Source organism: Notothenia rossii, assembly GCF_949606895.1.
Source record: "Notothenia rossii genome assembly, chromosome: 1".
In the NCBI taxonomy this organism is placed as follows: Eukaryota; Metazoa; Chordata; class Actinopteri; order Perciformes; family Nototheniidae; genus Notothenia; species Notothenia rossii.
In genome coordinates, this window is record NC_136912.1 from 65,733,087 (window position 1) to 65,751,797 (window position 18,711).

The 18,711-nt window shown below is 42.9% G+C and overlaps 1 protein-coding gene across 37 annotated transcripts in view; it reads left to right on the forward strand.

Moving 5' to 3' along the window:
- The window catches only part of ptprfa (protein tyrosine phosphatase receptor type Fa), a 353,673-nt gene that overhangs the window by 226,479 nt on the left and 108,483 nt on the right, over positions 1 to 18,711 (forward strand). For 21 of the 37 annotated variants that reach the window (XM_079641214.1, XM_079641213.1, XM_079641221.1 and 18 more), the window contains 2 exons: positions 9,113 to 9,382; positions 10,731 to 11,312. In XM_079641214.1, the coding sequence (XP_079497340.1) occupies positions 9,113 to 9,382; positions 10,731 to 11,312 (852 nt within the window). Of the gene's footprint in view, positions 1 to 3,023; positions 3,036 to 9,112; positions 9,383 to 10,730; positions 11,313 to 18,711 lie in introns of all 37 variants that reach the window. The other 16 variants (XM_079641196.1, XM_079641191.1, XM_079641186.1 and 13 more) reach the window with 1 other exon arrangement.

The window sequence follows — 18,711 nt, forward strand, 5'->3', positions numbered from 1 at the left end:
AATGTTTTCTTTAGCTCGCTATCCATTTTGGTATATTCTTTCTCCAGGTAGTTGGAAAACGTTTTGCGTCCCATATGCCGTGTGCCGCCCGGACATGGTATCATGCTTACTAGCTCCCTGAAAGCGGGTGACTCCACTGTAGAAATAGCCTGCACTTGTTCAACAACATACCGTGCAATGGCTTTATCCACTTTCACCTGACTAGCAGTCCCTCGGTTGAAATCCAGCCGCTGTTGTTTGGGTGGAGGTGGAGGTGGGGTGGCGTCGGATGGCTCTGGGTCTGTGGTCTTAACTAATAGCTTCGTCCCAGCATGTTGTTTTTGCAGATGTTTTAACAGATTGGAATTGCTGTTTTTGAGCAGTAGATAGGATATTTGACCCGCCAAGACACAACTTACACTTAACTAACACATTATTTTCTTTATGCTCGAGAAAAGTAAAATAGTGAGCATATCTCCATGCGGAGAAACTCGACTTGTGCTCCGCCGTCGCCATGATAGTATTGTTAGTAGGCTAACTAAACACAAACACGCCCACAAAGCGTCTCCGCATGTGACACAGGAAGTATCTAAGTACATTTACTCAAGTACTGTACTTAAGTACAGTTCTCATCTCTGTTCGCCTCGCTGTTGGCGCCGCTCACCAACGTCTGGGAGCCGAGACTATATAAAAAAAATAACGGAGTAACGCACCATGTAGTAACGGTAACTGAGTTACTGAATTTAAAAAATAACGCGTTAGAGTACTAGTTACTGCCAAAAATAACGGCGTTACAGTAGTCCCAACACTGGTGAAAACTAACCTTGGATGATGGGTTAGTAGACTAAAAGCTTTAGGAATCCAAAGTACAACATATAATAAGTACCCTGTGTCAAGATTGATGCAAAACAAGTGATATTTTACCTTTTTAGACAGATTTAGCAAAAAAATACCTCTTCGGGTGGATTTTTCATACAGTATCTCTGGCTCCCCCTGCTGGATTTTGACATGTGACATCTCTTTCTAACCGTCAGAGCCAATGGAATCGAGGGGAACTCCCACATAGTCCTTATTTGTTCATGTGTGTGTGTTAGGCTGCTGCATTGCCAAGACCGGAAGCAGCAGCCACTCTGGTGGCTACCATTAGCAGCTAACTTTTGCTCTGCGATTTTTACATAAAAATGGAATTATGGATTATAAATAATTCAAACTATTGCCCAGAAACTTTATCAACCTATGGATTAACCGATTCAGCCGCGTTTTTTCTCGTTTTAATGCCATTGAACACGTCTTTTGATCAGATTAACAGCTACGGTGAGACGATCTCCCTAGAAGCTACATAAAGGTACGTGTTGTGATGTCTGTCTTTGCTTCCCCTGTCGCAAATTCGGATCATTCAGTGATGATACTATATACCTAAATAATCTGTGGAACCTCAGCTTTAATCGGATATCTTGTATGTGCAGCTACGATAAGTAATAAGGGTACTTTTATCTTGAGTTCTGTGCCAATGTCCGTTAACATTTTTCGCTAAGGGCTCATTCTTATGAGACTTGTGTTTTGTTTTGGTAAAAATGGTTTATATCGTCAGTTAGCTGAGATTATTTCCGTTAATCTGGTATAACACATTAATAGGTTCTTAAATATTAAGATGCCTTGAGAGACACAGTGTCCTGAAAAAAAGGGTTAAAAAAAGGGTTACAAAAATAACCGGCAAGCGCCCGTCGACCGAATGTTAGCTTGGGTTCAGTCTGTGGACCGTTAAACTAGCCCGGCTACTGATAATTCGAGATGTGCTCTGAAGCGAGAAGAGGTGTTTGAATGACGCTGCGTCGTAGCGCAAGCTACTTATAGGTTGGGTGGATTCCCTGACGTAGACGTCAAGATCACCAGCCAATCAGGATTGGCTAATGAGATTGATGCTTCTGTTTGCATGCGAGTTGAGGCGCATCCCATAGGGAGACATCGAACGGAGTGTTATGAATGAGAACACCTAAAGCCTTAAGGAAGCACAAATAGATTCAACTAAATGACCAAATTAATGTAAACTTTGATAAGTGTATACTTTGACATTGTTGCATAATGGTAGCCATGTAAATATGCTGAATGGAAATGCACTACAATAGTAATGTAGTTATGAAAGGCACAGTATGTTCAGGTAATGGGAAAGTAGACCAATAGAACACTCACATTAGCCCCTTTATTCAGTATTAGCACATTAAATGTTCCTCAGTGAGGACTTGGCATATGGCAAAAAAGTACACATTTCCAAGGTGAGTGTTTGACTAATCCTATCAAGGGTTATCACTCTGCGCTCATTGATTCCAAGGCCCAGTGGCTGAGCTCGCTCAGAGTCAGAATAAATGTGGGCGGTAAGACAGTGTCTGCTTTGTGTTCCTAATGAAGTCTGGTTGTCAGCAAGCCTCCGCATATTTAAGTCTCAGGCTCTGAAGGGCTCAAACACTGCAGGAAAGTTGTGAGGAACATGTGTAATTATGTGTCTGTTTTTCACTCCTGAGTGGGTGCTCACTGGAATAGCTTTTTGTTACCTTCAAAGTGAGATTAACACTGATAATGGTATTTTTTGTCGTTTTGCTTTACGTGTTGGTTTGCACCACATTGCTATGCGCCTTACTATATGGTGTGTGTGTGTGTGTGTGTGTGTGTGTGTGTGTGTGTGTGTGTGTGTGTGTGTGTGTGTGTGTGTGTGTGTGTGTGTGTGTGTGTGTGTGTGTGTGTGTGTGTGTGTGTGTGTGTGTGTGTGTGTGTGTGTGTGTGTGTGTGTGTGTGTGTGTGTGTGTGTGTGTGTGTGTGTGTGTCACCTCACTGCACAGGCTATTGTCTCTACTGTGTTGTTCTCACTCATGATGGATAAGCAGATATTTGCCTGTTTTACTCTCTCTGTTTCTCCTTGTCTTCTTCCTCCTACTCCTTATTTTTCCCCCTCTCGTTGTTTACTTTTTATTTTTCACTTTATCTTAAATCCCTCCATCATCATTGCCCCCCCGCCATCAAAAAAATACAATCCAAATCTCACCACTCAGATCAACGCGAAGGTTGGTTCTTTCACTCTTTACCCTTCTAAAGCCCAGGCCTGGCAGACTGGAGCCGTGCTGCGCCAGCTTCATGCTGGGCGCCTCAGGCCCGTCCCGGCCTCTCTCTCTCAGGACCCTAACCCATAATGCAACCCCCCCCCTCTTCCAATGCTACAGTACATGCTTCCTTGCATCACATTATATATTGCTATATTGTGCTTCTGAAATTTTGTGAAATGTGCATGTCTTATTGCTTTTACACAAAATATATACGTACATTTCCCCACTAGGAAAGGTTCTAAAGGAGGATGTGACACGGAAAGGCCTTTGATTAAAGTGGCAACGGTGTGAGGAGCAATGTATTCTTCCTTTTGTTTTTCAATGTCACATGACAGGAAGTTCAGTTTACATTTAGGTTTCAGTTGGGAACCAATGGTTCCCAGAGATTTATTAAGAATAAAAACGTTACCTCACCATCAGAAAATAAATGTTGGCAGCAACAAATATTACATGTATAATATATTTATTAGATCTCAGTGACAAAAGTGCCTCTTCCTGTTGTCACTGGAATGAGCAAATTCTGACAACTTCATTACATATTGCAAATTGTAACTGTTAATTTCTCACACGAAACAATGCAAACCTAATTTGGTGATACGGTTACAGTGAAATGTATTAAAAACTCGTGCCAGCACCATCCCCGGTAAAAACTGCAAAACAAAAAGCAATAGGATTTGTTAAATGTCTTGTTGTTGGATGAAACATTTGAGAAACCTGTTTTGTGATATTCATATTACACATGTGTAACATATTACTAAGAGACATCTGCCATTCCAAACTGAGAAACAAAGATACAAACAAGTCATCACCTTATAAAAATGTATAGTAATTTTAAAATAATCCCAACATTACTTATTCCTTAATGACGGAATTATTTTTTGCCAATGATTCCCAAAACAATTAAGTACCAGCAACAAGTGCAAACCGTCACTGATTTAAACATGTGGTTAGCATCGCAACTTCTTGGTTAGGGTTAGGCAACAGACTGACCTTTTATGGTTAAGGAAAATACGTTTGTTACATTACTGATGTAAATTAAGTATGTGACATCCGTGAGGAAAGTTACTTACCTCACATATGTACGACTAATAAGTCCATGGTTTCACAACGGACACAAAATGCGGCCTTCTGGGTAAATGGGATTATAAATGATTTTTCTCCAATAAATGTAATTGCATAGGTTTGAGATGAATGGTTAACAGAACCTTGAAAAAAACATTGATACTTGCATCGATTTTGAATATCAACTAACTAGGGACAAAGAGATGATGATGATGTCACTCAACTCACGCCTTTCCTGGTGAGGGAAGAAAAACGTTACATAATTTATAACCACAACATAATTTGAGTATGTGCTCACTTCACAGAATGTTGTGTCAGTGTCATGATGTCCTCTCTGCATGCTGATAGTGTTGTTATTGTCTTGGCTGATTCAAAGGCATGGCTCATCCCAGCTCTCATCGGCTGTCTGACCACTATTAGTCTGAGCGGCAGCCTCTGAGCACACGCTCTGCTCTTATCTCAGAAAACTACACTCTCGAAGAAGAAAATAGCCTCAAACATGTTTACAGCCTTTTCAAAGACTCTCACTGCTGGATCATTAATAGGAGAATGCTGAAGAGCTCAGAAATGGAGGGAGAGTGAAATGCTATTGGAGAGAGTTTAAACCCAAGCTGGGCTAGTTTAGGTTTGATTTGCAGACATGTGGTGCAGCTTCTTGGTCATCTTCTGTGTTACAGTAGCTTTTGTTCCTGTTTCTTCATTGATTTGACATGTGTTTGAAGTCAAAGTGTACACATTAGGATTCTTGGAAAAAAACATTAGATCTGTTATTTTTGACGTGGTAGGAATGTGAAAAAATGACCCAATACATAATCACTTTTGAATAATAAATCTAGTGTGGAACTGAGTAGCCCTTTGTATAAAGCTTCACATACTTGCTGAATGGGCAACTACTTTAGCGTAATATAACTTAGTTGGTACAACTTCAAACTAAAGTCGATTAGAAGGGTTTGTATCCCAGAAATAAGCTAGAGTGCAGGATGGGATGAAGGCCCATTAATACTGCCGTCACCTTTGGCACAGAATGTTTGAGTCTCAGAATGAGAACTCATTCTGAAGTGACTCTTATCTTCAGTGAGCTACAGTATTATGCGTTTCATCTCCATCCTTTCCACATGAGAAAAAGAGGAATATTTTAAAGTTATAAAGCTTTAATGACATATTGCTCAGTGCAGTTCACCACCAGAAATGTTGTAAAAGTTTCCTAAGCACTGTCCATGGTTACAAAACAAATCTTCAAACCTAAGTCTTCATCAGCACAATGCTTTATGTGGATGATGCACTTATCATCACATTTTGTCATGTCCATTCTGATTAATGCTTTGGCCAGCATGTAGCTACTGGATGTTTTGAATAACAGCCAATTCTAGCAAGGAATGTATTCCCATTTCTGCTTACCTAGTTCAGTTACTAATCAAAGGGCCCGTCATGCTTCTTGTTGCCACACACTCTTCAAAGTCATCTTTCTGTCAGACAGGAAGTGATAAAAACATGATTCTGCTTACTTTTTATCAAACATCTTTAAATTGAATATTGCACTGAATCAGGCGATTATTAGCCTACCCATTATAATTACAAATACAGGTTTACTTTTTGATTAAACTGGACTTTTTCATTAATATGTACATAGTTAAGAAAAACTTGTTTAAAGTGAAACTTGCAGAATCATATGTACCTCTCTTTGTTTGACTTCCACAGAGACTGTGTATAAAATGACTTGTGGTACCAAGTCGAAGTTCTGACTATGAAATATGATAGAATGAACATTAGACTTAAACCTGAGATGTCATCAATCCAGTGGAAGAAATAAGCTTCTACTTGAGATGCCAATCACCGCATTTATCAATTGAATATGCTTGATGCCTGTCTATAACTCCTGCAGTATGCATGCTGCTACCTCTCCTGCTTGCATACAGATGTTTGCTTCCCCACCCATCGCAGCTTCTCCTTTAACTCTAGCTATTCCTTTATTAGGACTTGTCTTCTCTACCTTCTCCCTTTTTCCTTTGTCTCTTTTATCTAGCATGCCAACAAAGATATGTGTTTGTCTGCATTCTAACTATTAGCTCATCCTTATGTGCATCTGTTATTTCTGAATGTCCTTGTGGCGACTGTGTAGAAAACTCAGTCTCACCCTGTTTCAGTACCTCAGTCATCCAACCATCAGGCCATTGTGCACACTAACAGAAGCAACTCTAACAATAATCCTTTAATTTATGACTAAGTTACTTTTTGTCATGACATTGTGAGCATCTTCCTTGTCAACAAGTTACGTTATGGTTTCTAATTGACTAATATAAGGACATGATGATTCCCTCAGTGCTGGCCAGCACATTGATAACATCCAGCATCAGAAACCAGAACTGTGATGATCCTCAACAAGCAAACATCTCAGTGTTATCTGTCTTAAACTAAACTGAAGCTCCTACCTTGAAAATGCAAATTAATATTATCTATATTTTTTATTATACTATAGTTGCTTTTCAATATAGGTCTCAATGCCTTGGGGTATACTGTATGATCTAATTTGCTTAGCCTGTGGCCACTCTGAAAATTGATGGATGGATATTTACAACTCATCTGTATTACACACATAATATGTACATACCACTTCTAGAATTGCTACCTGAATTTAGATTCTTTACATTAGAAACAGTTCTGATGTTATGCTGGCCAACTGAGGTTGACTCATCCTGCATACCCCCCATTCACTGTGGTAAGGATATCAACAGGTATTCCAATGTTATGATGTCTATCAGTGAGACCTCTGATGTATTACTGTCTGTAGTATTACCACTTACCAACAGAAGATCAATGGGGTTATGAAATGTAGAGTCCTGGTTTTTGCTGTGCACCTGCTCAAATGTAGATTCTTGTCCCAGAACTGCCATGCAATAAAAGCTCATGAGAGATCTATTTATCCTCAAATATATTCGAGGTTGAACCCAGCCTAAAGTCTCTTAACATAAAATAATACAAAGTTTCTTTAGAAGGCACCGAGTAATGGACCATCCACTGATATGAAGAAGCCTCGTTATATCGTAATGTTGCATAACAGTTAAACAAATGTAATGAAGAATTATCATGAATTGACAATTATGACAACATTGAAATATTCTGTGACCTTTAGTCAGGCGCTAATTAAAGCAAACAATTGAACATAGACTTCTAATAGAGAGGTATTTGGTTTCCATGTTGATTCTTAGCACCGTCTCATCGGCATTGATCGATAATGGTATTGATCCTGAAAATGAATATTCTTTGCTGTCGGGTTGTAAAAATTATAATTTGAAGTCCTCCAGCATCCAACATGGAGCCAGCTACAGAAAGAAATATTTCCCTTGAGCCCCCACCCGACTAACCCAGCAGTTTGCCCCTAAATCTTCCTCCTTTACTCCTCTCTTTCTCCTTTCATCCTCCTTCTCTTCCACATCATCTTCTCCAGTGCTTGAGCCTCCACAGGAATGAATGCCAGCCGTCTGGTTTCTGAGTGTGCTTCTTCCTATGCCAGCACACAATGCTGTTCTTGTATGATCAGTGCCCAAAACACTATTTCCCCTCCCCGACAAAATTACTCAAGAAGTCCCTGAATTATCAGTTGTGGTCCAGCAAAACATAATGTACCTATACAAGTGCTACTTACCAGTTCTAGCATCACTACTTCTACATCTGATTTTATTTCTGAAGTACACAATGATAGAACTCTTCCCTCTCTGTGGTTAAACCAAGATCAAACCTCGAGAAAAGCCTCTGATCCGCAGTGTAAGCGCCTCACACCCATGTACCAGCCCGCAGCTTATATTACACTCAGTAAGTCAGATTTTCATGACTCTGTGCTCACCTAAGTCAAGAGAGCTTCACTTGTGCAACACGGCCAACTGCAAGTTTAACGACATGCAGTACTGTTACACTAATTCAGATGCAGTGTAATGAAATCCCAGCTCTTAGGGGGAGATTTCTATGGAAGGGAGCTCACAATAGGGGAGGATTCTTCAGTATCCTCTACAGCCTTAGCATCAGGATGAGATGGGAGTTCTCCACACAGGCAGCACAGAAGACTCCAGGTGCATTGTAATCCCTGCAGCCCAGCAGGAAACCCCAGATACTCCAGAAAAATCACACGCCTTAGGCACAGGCTCTCAATTTCCTCCATTTCCAAGTGAACCCTAATATATATGTATTGGAGAAAAGTTGGCGTATAATAGGTAATGTCATATGAGCATCATGGGGCCCCAAGAGGCAAACTAATGTGTGTTAGTTCCAGACTGTAAAGTGTTCCAGCACAATGCCTTACACTGGTGAGACCAAGATGCTTCTGAATGACATTTAAGGGGAATTTATAGGAATATTTAATTATATTATTATGGTTAGAAACATGTCAAACAAAAACTGTAATATATGCTATATTTTATATCTCTTCTGAATGGTCACACTTAAAGGGGGGGCATAACATCTTCTGTTATAAAGGGTGATGAATGATTCAGAATAATGCCAATGCTATGTACGTGCGTATCAGTCCCAGGACTGACACGTACGTTGTAGTACCGCCGTTTGGCCACTACAAAGGGTTGCTTCAACTGGCGCACTTCCCCGGGGCTTGGCTGTATTTCAAAATGTGTGAGGAGGAGACATTTCTGAATAACCTGAGGTAACCTGGTTATACTGTTCTTGTGTTATAGGGATTTAGAACAAAAACACTTACAGTATTTCCAATATAAAATGTACAATAACTAGTTTAAAACCTGCCTGTATCCAGTCTAATAAAGAGGAGAAAGATTCAGAGCGTAACAACATTAATTCTGTATAAAATAGTCTAAACCTAACTTATGAGCATGATGGGACAGTACAGCTTTTATTCATTTCTAACGCACTGGTGCACAGTAAAATCCAGGCCAGTGATTCATGACGCCTGCCAGTGGTCCCGTGACCCCCCCTCCTCAGTATCGTGTCTAACTCCCCCTCTCTACCTCCTGCAGTTCGCCGTGTACCTCCCCGTTTCTCCATCCCCCCCACCAATCACGAGGTGATGCCCGGCGGCAGCGTCAACCTCACCTGCGTTGCGGTCGGTGCCCCCATGCCTTTTGTCAAGTGGGTGAGCGGCGAGGTGGAGCTCACCCGGGAGGAGGAGATGCCGATTGGCCGAAACGTGCTGGAGCTCACCAACATCCGCCAGTCGGCAAACTACACCTGTGTGGCCATCTCCTCCCTGGGCATGATCGAGACCACCGCCCAGATCATTGTCAAAGGTCAGAAACCTGGATCAGCATCTAAATGTCTGAATTATTTTGTGATGACAAATTCAATTAGCGCTTTGTATTTGATTGTATTTGTTTATCACATGCTTTTTGTGCCTATTACGAAATATTTTTTGTGCTTGGCAATGCATCTTTTAATGTATTGGTACTGTTTTAAAGAGGTCCAAGAACTAAGCGATTTCACTAAGCCCTATGGAAGTCCAGGAATGCCAGTGTCAATGTGAAATAATTTTTTCAAGTTACAATTTGTTACAATTTTTAAGTTCATTTCCAAAAAGTATAAAATGCTTTCTCACTAGCTTTCCACTGCTTCTCACTGTACAATGTGGTTGAATGCTCTGACAAATGTTGGACCTTCGACCTAAGATAATTTTTTCACAAATTAATCTTCAAGCAATTCTTCAAATGAAATATCTTGCAAATTGGAAAGGTTTATCCCTGCAAAGCGGCTTTAGTGCGTAATAAGCCTGGGCAAATGTTGAGTCACCATCAGCTAGGGATGGACAGAGGGGGTGAAGGGGGTCTGGTGCCTGGGTGCTGTACCCCTTGTACAAAAAGGAGGGTCCAAAATGATTTGACGTTAGTCCAAGCCGCCAAGTAAAACACTACATGCTCAGACTTACTTGCACATTCTCACAAAACAAAAAGTAGGGTTGAGATGCCAATTTAACCTTGACATATAAATTGAGGTGTTTTTTGTTGTTGCCTAAACAGAGAAAGCATTTAAAAAATGTCATCATTTTTTAATTTACTTTCACTTTGCCTGGATAGGTACACATCTGGCATTATCTAAAGTAGGCTTAGCATAGACATGCATTGATTTCTGGTTACCCTGTTAAGTACACAGTATATCTTATTATATGTTATAAGGTTAAAAAAAGCCACTTAATATTTAGCCTTTTAAAACACGTGTTGTTATATGTTAAATACTCGAATGTCCATGATTGTTTAACCTTATGTTCTTGTCAATTGTGTACACAAATACTGGGCATACATTTTTTAAACTGTGTCCACAATTTATGAACTTCTGTGCATGAACTGTAATTTGGATTTGCTCCAAGACACCTGAGGGCTCCATATGAAACTAACAAATAGTTTAGCTCTATCTTGTAAACATTCAGGACAGTATCTCTTCTGTGTATGCATTAAAAATGTGAACTTGTGATGAACTCCAGCTGTGGTTATGTAGACTACAGATGGGTTCAGGCCTGCGTGGCAGCATAACACGAACATAATACAGGCCCTGTGCCGATGAGGAGAGGCTTCTGAATGATAATGAACCCACAGCCTCTTTTTTTTCCTTCAGATATCTGACAGTTTTCTCTCTGCTCTTTAACAGCTCTGCCCAGGCCACCCACCTCCCTCATTGTGACAGAAACCACGGCCACCAGTGTCACCCTCACCTGGGACTCTGGCAACCCAGAACCAGTATCCTACTATGTGATCCAGTACCGTGCCAAAGTGTCCGACAACGGCTTCCGGGAAGTAGACGGGGTAGCCACGACTCGATACAGCATTGGCGGCCTCAGCCCATTCTCGGAATATGAGTTTCGTGTCATGGCCGTCAACAACGTCGGGCGGGGGCCTCCCAGTGGAATTGTAGACACCCGTACAAGCGAGCAGGCCCCTTCATCCCCTCCTCTTCACATCCAGGCGCGCATGCTGAGCTCCAGCACCATGCTGGTTCAATGGGAAACTCCAGAAGAGCCCAACGGACAAATCAGAGGCTACCGGGTTTACTACAGCTCGGAACACGATGCCCCCCTCAGTGCCTGGCAGAAACACAACACAGACGACAGCATGCTCACCACCATCTCAGGGCTCACCGCTGATATCACCTACAGCCTGAGGGTGCTGGGCTTCACCTCTGTGGGAGACGGGCCTCCCTCTGAAGTTCTGCAGATCAAGACCCAGCAGGGAGGTGAGAACACACTCAACATGGCAGTGCCAAGATATGGCACAAAACACTCATACTTTAACACTGCATTTCACACAGGAGTGTGCCACTGGATCAGAATTGTGCTAGGTTGTTTTGTAGCTACAGAGGTAGAGCCAGGAAGTGAACATATTTACTTCTAGCAAATGCACATTTTTAAAACGCCCTTAAAAGTACATTATTCACAATGTTGTTTTTATTTATTCTTGGCTACTTAGATGCAGTGGAGATGATTGCGAACACATATATTTTACCAACTTAAAAAGCTATGAAGGCACACAAAGAATTTCCCTTTACATCTGCAGCAGGCAGAGCGGTAGCTTGCCATCATATCTATGTCCACTCATACATGTCAAGTAGTTCTTGTATTCCTCTCCTTGAGCTCTGGTTAGGTTTCCTTCCATTCCTGAGAGACTTGTCTGTCTTTTCAGCCCTTATTCAACACTGCACTGTTCAGTGTGAGTGGAAAAGTGACACAATCAAATGATTATATAATAAATATACTCATTATGTGTGCACACTTGCTTTTTGACTGTGCTGTTGATATAAACAACAGCTCAACATGCAATGTTTGAAGGAAATTAAGTGCTAATCAGTTTTATAATAAATAATTAGGCGACGGCATGTCATTATGGTAAGACTGCTACTCAAAAGTAATCAATTATCCCATTTTGCATCCTCTAGGATTTTTTTTTTTTTATTGGTTGTTACACTTCAAACTAATTATTTCATATTGAAATCCATCCACGGTATTTTGTTGTCGATTGATGATGGAATAATACCTATAAAAACAGTTTTAAATAATTTTGAGTTAATGTACTAGGAAACAACAACACAACCAGCAGCAGCATGGCATAAGCAACAGTCTACAGCTAACAGTCATTGGAGACAAAATGCTGTGGTAACCTCTAATGGCACCTCCATTAAGGAAATGGATTGGGGAATTGCCGTACCTCCAGTCTCTACAGACGCTCAAACTGTTGTAGAGTTTTGTCTTTTAGATTGATGCTTGGCTGCTTGCATCAAGCCACACGTTGACTTAAATGTGTGTGTCAGAGCAATGGACAAAAGCAGAACAAAATGAAGTCACAGTTAATTGGGATAAATTAGGTCACACTGATTTCCCCCACATCACCTGGAAAATGAAGAAAAGCAGAAGTGTAATGTGAGACATCAGTCCATCTGACAGTTACCAGCTGAGATGAACACAGCGGGTATTATCTGCAAGGATGCTGAGGAGCATACAGTTCAAGGTTCAAGGTTTTTATTGTCATACGAACATAGCTACAGTATAGTTATGACGATGAAAATCTTAGGTCACAGGCTCCTCCAACATTGCAACACAATAAAACAGATAAACAGAAATATAGTGCAAGTAAATAGTAAATACAAAAATAGTTTAAAAAAGTGAAATAGTGCAATAAGAGTCTATGCAAGTTATTGGAATATGATATATTAGATAAATAGATAAATCATTTCTAAGTAGCAGATGAATGTTATGGATGTTGTTTCAACAGTTCAGGTGTTTAGCAGTCTTATTGCCTTATTGAAGCTGTCCCTGCGTCTGGTGGTTTTAGTCCGGATGCTGCGGTAACGCCTGCCAGACGGCAGCAGACAGAACAGTTTTTGGCTGGGGTGATGGGGGTCTTTTGTAATCCTGAGGGCTTTCTTCCTGAGCCGCTGAGAGTAAAGGTCCCCCATGGATGGCAGCTCCGTCCTAGTGATGTTCTGTGCAGTTTTCACCACCCTCTGTAAAGCCTTACGATTGAAAGTGGTGCAGCTGCCGTACCAGGGCGTGATGCAGCCAGTCAGGATCCTCTCTATGGTGCACCTGTAGAAGGTCAAGATGCTCTATATGGTGCACCTATAGGTCAGGATGTTCTTTATGGTGCAGCTGTAGAAGTTGCAGAGTATCCTGGAGTCCATTTTGAACCTCCTCAGCCTGCGGAGGAAGAAGAGCCACTGTCAAGCTTTTTTGGTGATGGTGGTAGTGTGAAGAGTCTAGGGCAGGCACTTTCAAATATACTTGGCAGGTGATTGGATCAATCTGTCTATCACCTTCTATCATGGGCCACTTCTGATTGGTTAACAATGGCTGGTACATGTGGAGCAGAGCACTTCTGATTGGTGTAGATGACACACAAGATGAAAAAATCACTTTGCAATTTAATAATTGCATCATTTCAAATTTTAAAATCGATTAATCGTTCAGCCCCAGAAGAGTCCATGTCAGGTCCTCAGTGATGTGGAGACCAAGGAACCTGAAGCTGCTGGCTCTCTCCACCGTAGTCCCATAGATGGCGATGGGGGCGTGTCCCTCTCTCTGCTGCTTCCTGTAATCCACAATCAGCTCCTTTGTTTAGCTGACGTTGAGATGGAGATTGTTATCCTGGCACAAAGATAACAGGTTTTCGACCTCCTCTCTGTGTGCCGTCTCGTCGCCGTCTGTGATCTGGCCGATAACGGGCGTATCTTCAGCAAACTTCATGGTGTTGGAGCTGTGTGTGGCCACGCAGTCGTGAGTGAACAGGGAGTAGAGGAGAGGGCTGAGCACGCAGCCTTGAAGGGCTCCGGTATTGAGGATCAGGGTGGAGGATGTGATGTTTCCCACCGGCACTGCCTGGAGTCTGCCTGTCAGGAAGTTCAGGAACCAGTGACAGAGGGCGCTGTTGAGCCCGAGGTCTCTGAGCTTGATGACCAGCTTGGAGGGCACAATGGTGTTGAAGGCTGAACTGTAGTCAATGAACAGCATTCTGACATATGTGTTCCTCTAGTCAAGTCACCAATTCACGAGTCCAATTCACGAGTCCAAGTCACTCTCGAGTCACCACTCTTCGAGTCCGAGTCCTAGTCACCCAAGGAGTGTCCGAGTCGAGTCAGAGTCTGAGTCATCATTACCTGTGTTCGAGTCAGAGTCCAAGTCACCAAAGAAGAGTCCAAGTCAAGTCCGAGTCACAAGTCTTCATGTATTAACCTTCGTGGATATATGTGTTGAAACGTAGCTGCTCCTCTACATTGCTTTTATCCTGTCATGTTATACTAATCTGTCTATTTAACTGCTGTGAAGCGAGTTTGGCTACAATTCTTGTAATAGGTGCTATACAAATATAAAGCTTATTACTAATATTAATATCATTATTATTACATAAATAAACTATATTTAAAATGAGTTACCTTTTAGAGAAGTGATTATATTTGTATGCCAATATCTTCCGATGGTAAAGTTTTCGTTTTGCACTTTTTATTATTTATAAGATCGGGACTCTTATTTTGAAGGAACTTTTACCGGTTAAATTTGTTTACCAATAAAGATTGAGCCCCAGAAAGCACATTACTTTACACATTACTTAGCATGCCAAATGACGTCATTCTGCATGTTAAAGGTCCCATGTCATGCTTTTCCGATTATTACCCGTCCCCTTGTGTGTTATGAAGGTTTTTATGCATGTAAACGGTCTGCAGAGTCAAAACCCTCAAAGTACACCCTGTAGCGAGTAAAACTCTAACACAGAAAATACCTCCCCAAAACGCCTCGTTGGAGATACGTCACTGTCCATTGATTCTTCCGTGTACCGTTTGATGTCATGCATTACCCGGAACCAAATGGACCAATCCGATGAGCCGTTACGTTACGTCCGCGGAACCGTTACGTTAAGCCCCCGCTGATTGGTCCAAATTGACCAATCCACGGACTTCCTCACACACACACTCAGTGCAGGCAGCTCTGCTGATCTCTCCTCCCTGGCTGCTGACAGACAGTTGGGATCGCGGCGAAATTCTCTCTGCAGACCCATTCTCACAGCGTTTATCAACCTTTTTCTTACTCAATATCAAGCCACACTTATTGTTTTTACTTCGGCTGTGACTTTGTGTGTGCTCAGGGTGAGTTTGGATGTGTTTCGCTGTGTATCGCTAAACAAGGAAACCACACCTCCATGGAGTTCAGCGCGATTCACAACGTCCCGACCAATCAGAGCACACTGTGCTCACAGGGAGGGTGGGGGCTGGAGCTATTGGAGCTATAACGAGCCGTTAAAGGCAGAGAGTGAAATTCAGTGAATACAAGTAGTTTACAGAGATGCTGTATGAGAAACCAAAGTGATTTTGGAAAATTGCACAATATAAATCTATTCTAGTTGACCTCAACAATGGAATTATGATCAGTGGAAATGGCCATGACATGGGACCGTTAAGTAGCCATGTGCTTTCGTGTTATCGGCTGAATCTTTATTTATTGATTAGATCACTTTACTCTGATGATCGTGTTCAAGATAGCCTATATGTCTGAACTCGATCCTTAGAGTAATGTGTTACGGAGCCTTCTCTTCAATATTGTTTCCACATAACGAGCATTTTGCGCTGCTCTTTTCAATGTAGAAGCAGAATGTGTGAAAGCATACAGCATGATGCGGGGTGTGTCTCGAGACATCTCTAGACTGGAATAGCAGGGCCCAGTCCGTGAACTCGCCTCGCAGGTGAACACGCCAGGTCGACATCAGACTCCAGAGAAAAAGATGCATTACATTACATTGCATTTAGCTGACGCATTTATCCAAAGCGACTTACAATAAGTGCATTCGACCAGGAAGATACAACCTTGAAGAAAACAGAATCATATAAGTACATCAGGTTTCATAGAGCCAAACATTTCAAGTGCTACTCAACTGGCTTTAGATAAGCCAGCCCTTTATTAGTATATAAGTGCTTTGTTAGTAATTCTATCGCTCAAAGTGGAGTCGAAAGAGATGAGTTTTCAGTCTGTGCCGGAAGATGTGCAAGCTATCTGCTGTCCTGATTTCAATGGGGAGCTCATTCCACCATTTTGGAGCAAGGATAGCAAACCCGCAAGTTTTTGCTGATGGGAACTTGGGTCCCCCTCGCAGTGCGGGTGCAGCGAGCTGTTTGGCCGATGCAGAGCGGAGTGCACGTGCTGGGGTGTACGGTTTAACCATGTCCTGGATGTAGGAAGGGCCAGATCCATTCGCAGCATGGTACGTCTTGAAGTGGATTCTAGCAGTTACCGGAAGCCAGTGAAGGGAGCGGAGGAGCGGCGTGGTGTGGGAGAATTTAGGAAGGTTGAAGACCAGATGAGCCGCTGCATTCTGGATGAGCTGCAGAGGTCGGATGGCACATGCAGGTAGAACAGCCAGGAGGGAGTTGCAGTAGTCTAGGCGTGAGATGACGAGAGCCTGGACCAGAACCTGCGCTGATTTCTGGGTCAGCTGGGGACGTATCCTCCTGATGTTGTAAAGAGTGTATCTGCAGCAGCGATGTTTGCAGTGAAGGATAGTTTGTTATCTAGGATCACACCCAGATTCCTTGCAATCTGAGTCGGGGAAACAATAGAGGTGCCGATGTTGATTGTTAGAACAAGAGTGGGACAATCTTTTCCCGGAAGGAAAAGCAGTTCAGTCTTGTCAAGGTTGAGCTTGAGGTGATGAGCAGACATCCACTGAGAGATGTCTGCTAGGCAAGCAGAGATGCGTGCGACGACCTGGGTCTCTGAGCGGGGAAAGGACAGAATTAGTTGGGTGTCGTCAGCGTAGCAGTGGTATGAAAAACCATACGGGCTAATGACAGACCCGAGCGAGTTTGTGTACAAGGAGAAGAGGAGGGGACCAAGAACAGAGCCCTGAGGGACCCCTGTAGTTAATTGACAAGGGTCGGACTCGGACCCTCTCCAAGTTACCCTGTAGGTGCGGTCTTTGAGGTATGAGGTGAGGAGGGAAAGTGCAGTGCCTGAAACTCCAAGTTCTTGGAGAGTGCGAAGGAGGATCTGATGGTTCACCGTGTCGAATGCAGCAGACAGGTCCAGAAGGATGATGACAGAGGAGAGGGAGGCTGCTTTAGCAGTGTACAGTTCCTCAGAGACAGCAAGGAGAGCAGTGTCTGTTGAGTGACCTGCCTTGAAACCAGACTGGTGCGGATCCAGAAGGTTTTTCTGATGGAGATAACAGGAGAGTTGTTTTAAGACAGCGCGTTCAAGTGTTTTAGACAGGAACGGGAGGAGAGAGACAGGCCTGTAGTTTTTAACATCAGACGGGTTGAGAGTGGGTTTCTTTAGGAGAGGGTTTACTCTTGCCTCCTTGAGACTGTTTGGAAAGTGACCAGAAGTTAGAGAAGTGTTGATGAAATGGGTGAGAAATGGTAGAATATCAGGAGCGATAGTCTGAAGGAGGTTTGAGGGGATCGGGTCCAGAGGACAGGTGGTAGGACGGGCAGAGGTAACGAGGGTAAGAACCTCACTTGGAGAGAGAGGGGAGAAGGAAGTCAGTGTGTGGGTGAAAGGAGGATCTGGTGACCCAGCGGTGAGTAAAGGTGAGTCAGAAAAAGAAGAGCGAATATCATCAACCTTTTTTTCAAAGTGGTTAACAAAGTCGCTTGACAGAAGGGAGGAGGGGGGGGGGGGGGGGGTCCAAGAGGGTGGAGAAGATAGAAAATAGTTTTTGGGGATTGGAATAGGAAGATTGGATCTTATCTTGAAAGAAAATGCTTTTTGGCTGAGAGATCGAAGCAGAGAAAGAGGAGAGGAGAGCCTGATAGGTTAGGAGGTCGTCACGGTGTTTGGATTTCCACCATTTCCGCTCTGCTGCCCTAAGGATGGTTCTATTAGCACGCAGTGCGTCATTTAGCCAGGGAGCAGGAGGGGACTGACGAGCTTGCCGAGATGTGAGAGGACAGAAAAGTCCAGAGAGGATGAGAGAGTAGAGAGAAGAGTTTCTGCAGCAGAGTTTTGAGGCAGGAGTTGGAACGAATCAGTGGAAGGGAGGGCTGAGAGCACAGATGAGGCAAAGGTAGAGGGGGAGAGGGAACGAAGGTTGCGGCGGACAGGTGCAGAATTAGAAGAGATTAGGTTGTTATGTTTGGAAAGGGGTAGAGAGAATGAAATGAAGAAGTGATCGGATGTGTGGAGCGGGTTTACAGAGAGGTTAGAAGTAGTGCAGTTCCTTGAGAATATGAGATCAAGGACATTGCAAGCTTTATGAGTTGGTGGGGATGGAGACAGTGAGAAAGCAAAGGTGGTTAAAAGAGATGTTAGTTCGTCTATCTTCCCTGTCTGGAGGTTGAAGTCTCCGAGAAGTACAGCGGGGGGGGCCAGTTTCAGGGATGTGTGAGAGGAGATTATCTAACTCCTCCAAGAAGTCCCCCAAGGCGCCTGGTGGACGGTAGAGAACAACAATGGTTAATTGTATAGGATGGGTTACTGTGACGGCATGGAATTCAAAGGTGGAAGGAGTGAAGTTAGGTAGCTTGAAGAGGGAAAAGTTCCAGTTGGGAGAGAGCAGGAGACCAGTGCCACTTCCTCTGCCAGAGGGTCTGGGTGTATGGGAGAAGGAATATGCTGTGGAGAGAGCTGCTGGGGTGGATGTGTTGGATGGAGTGA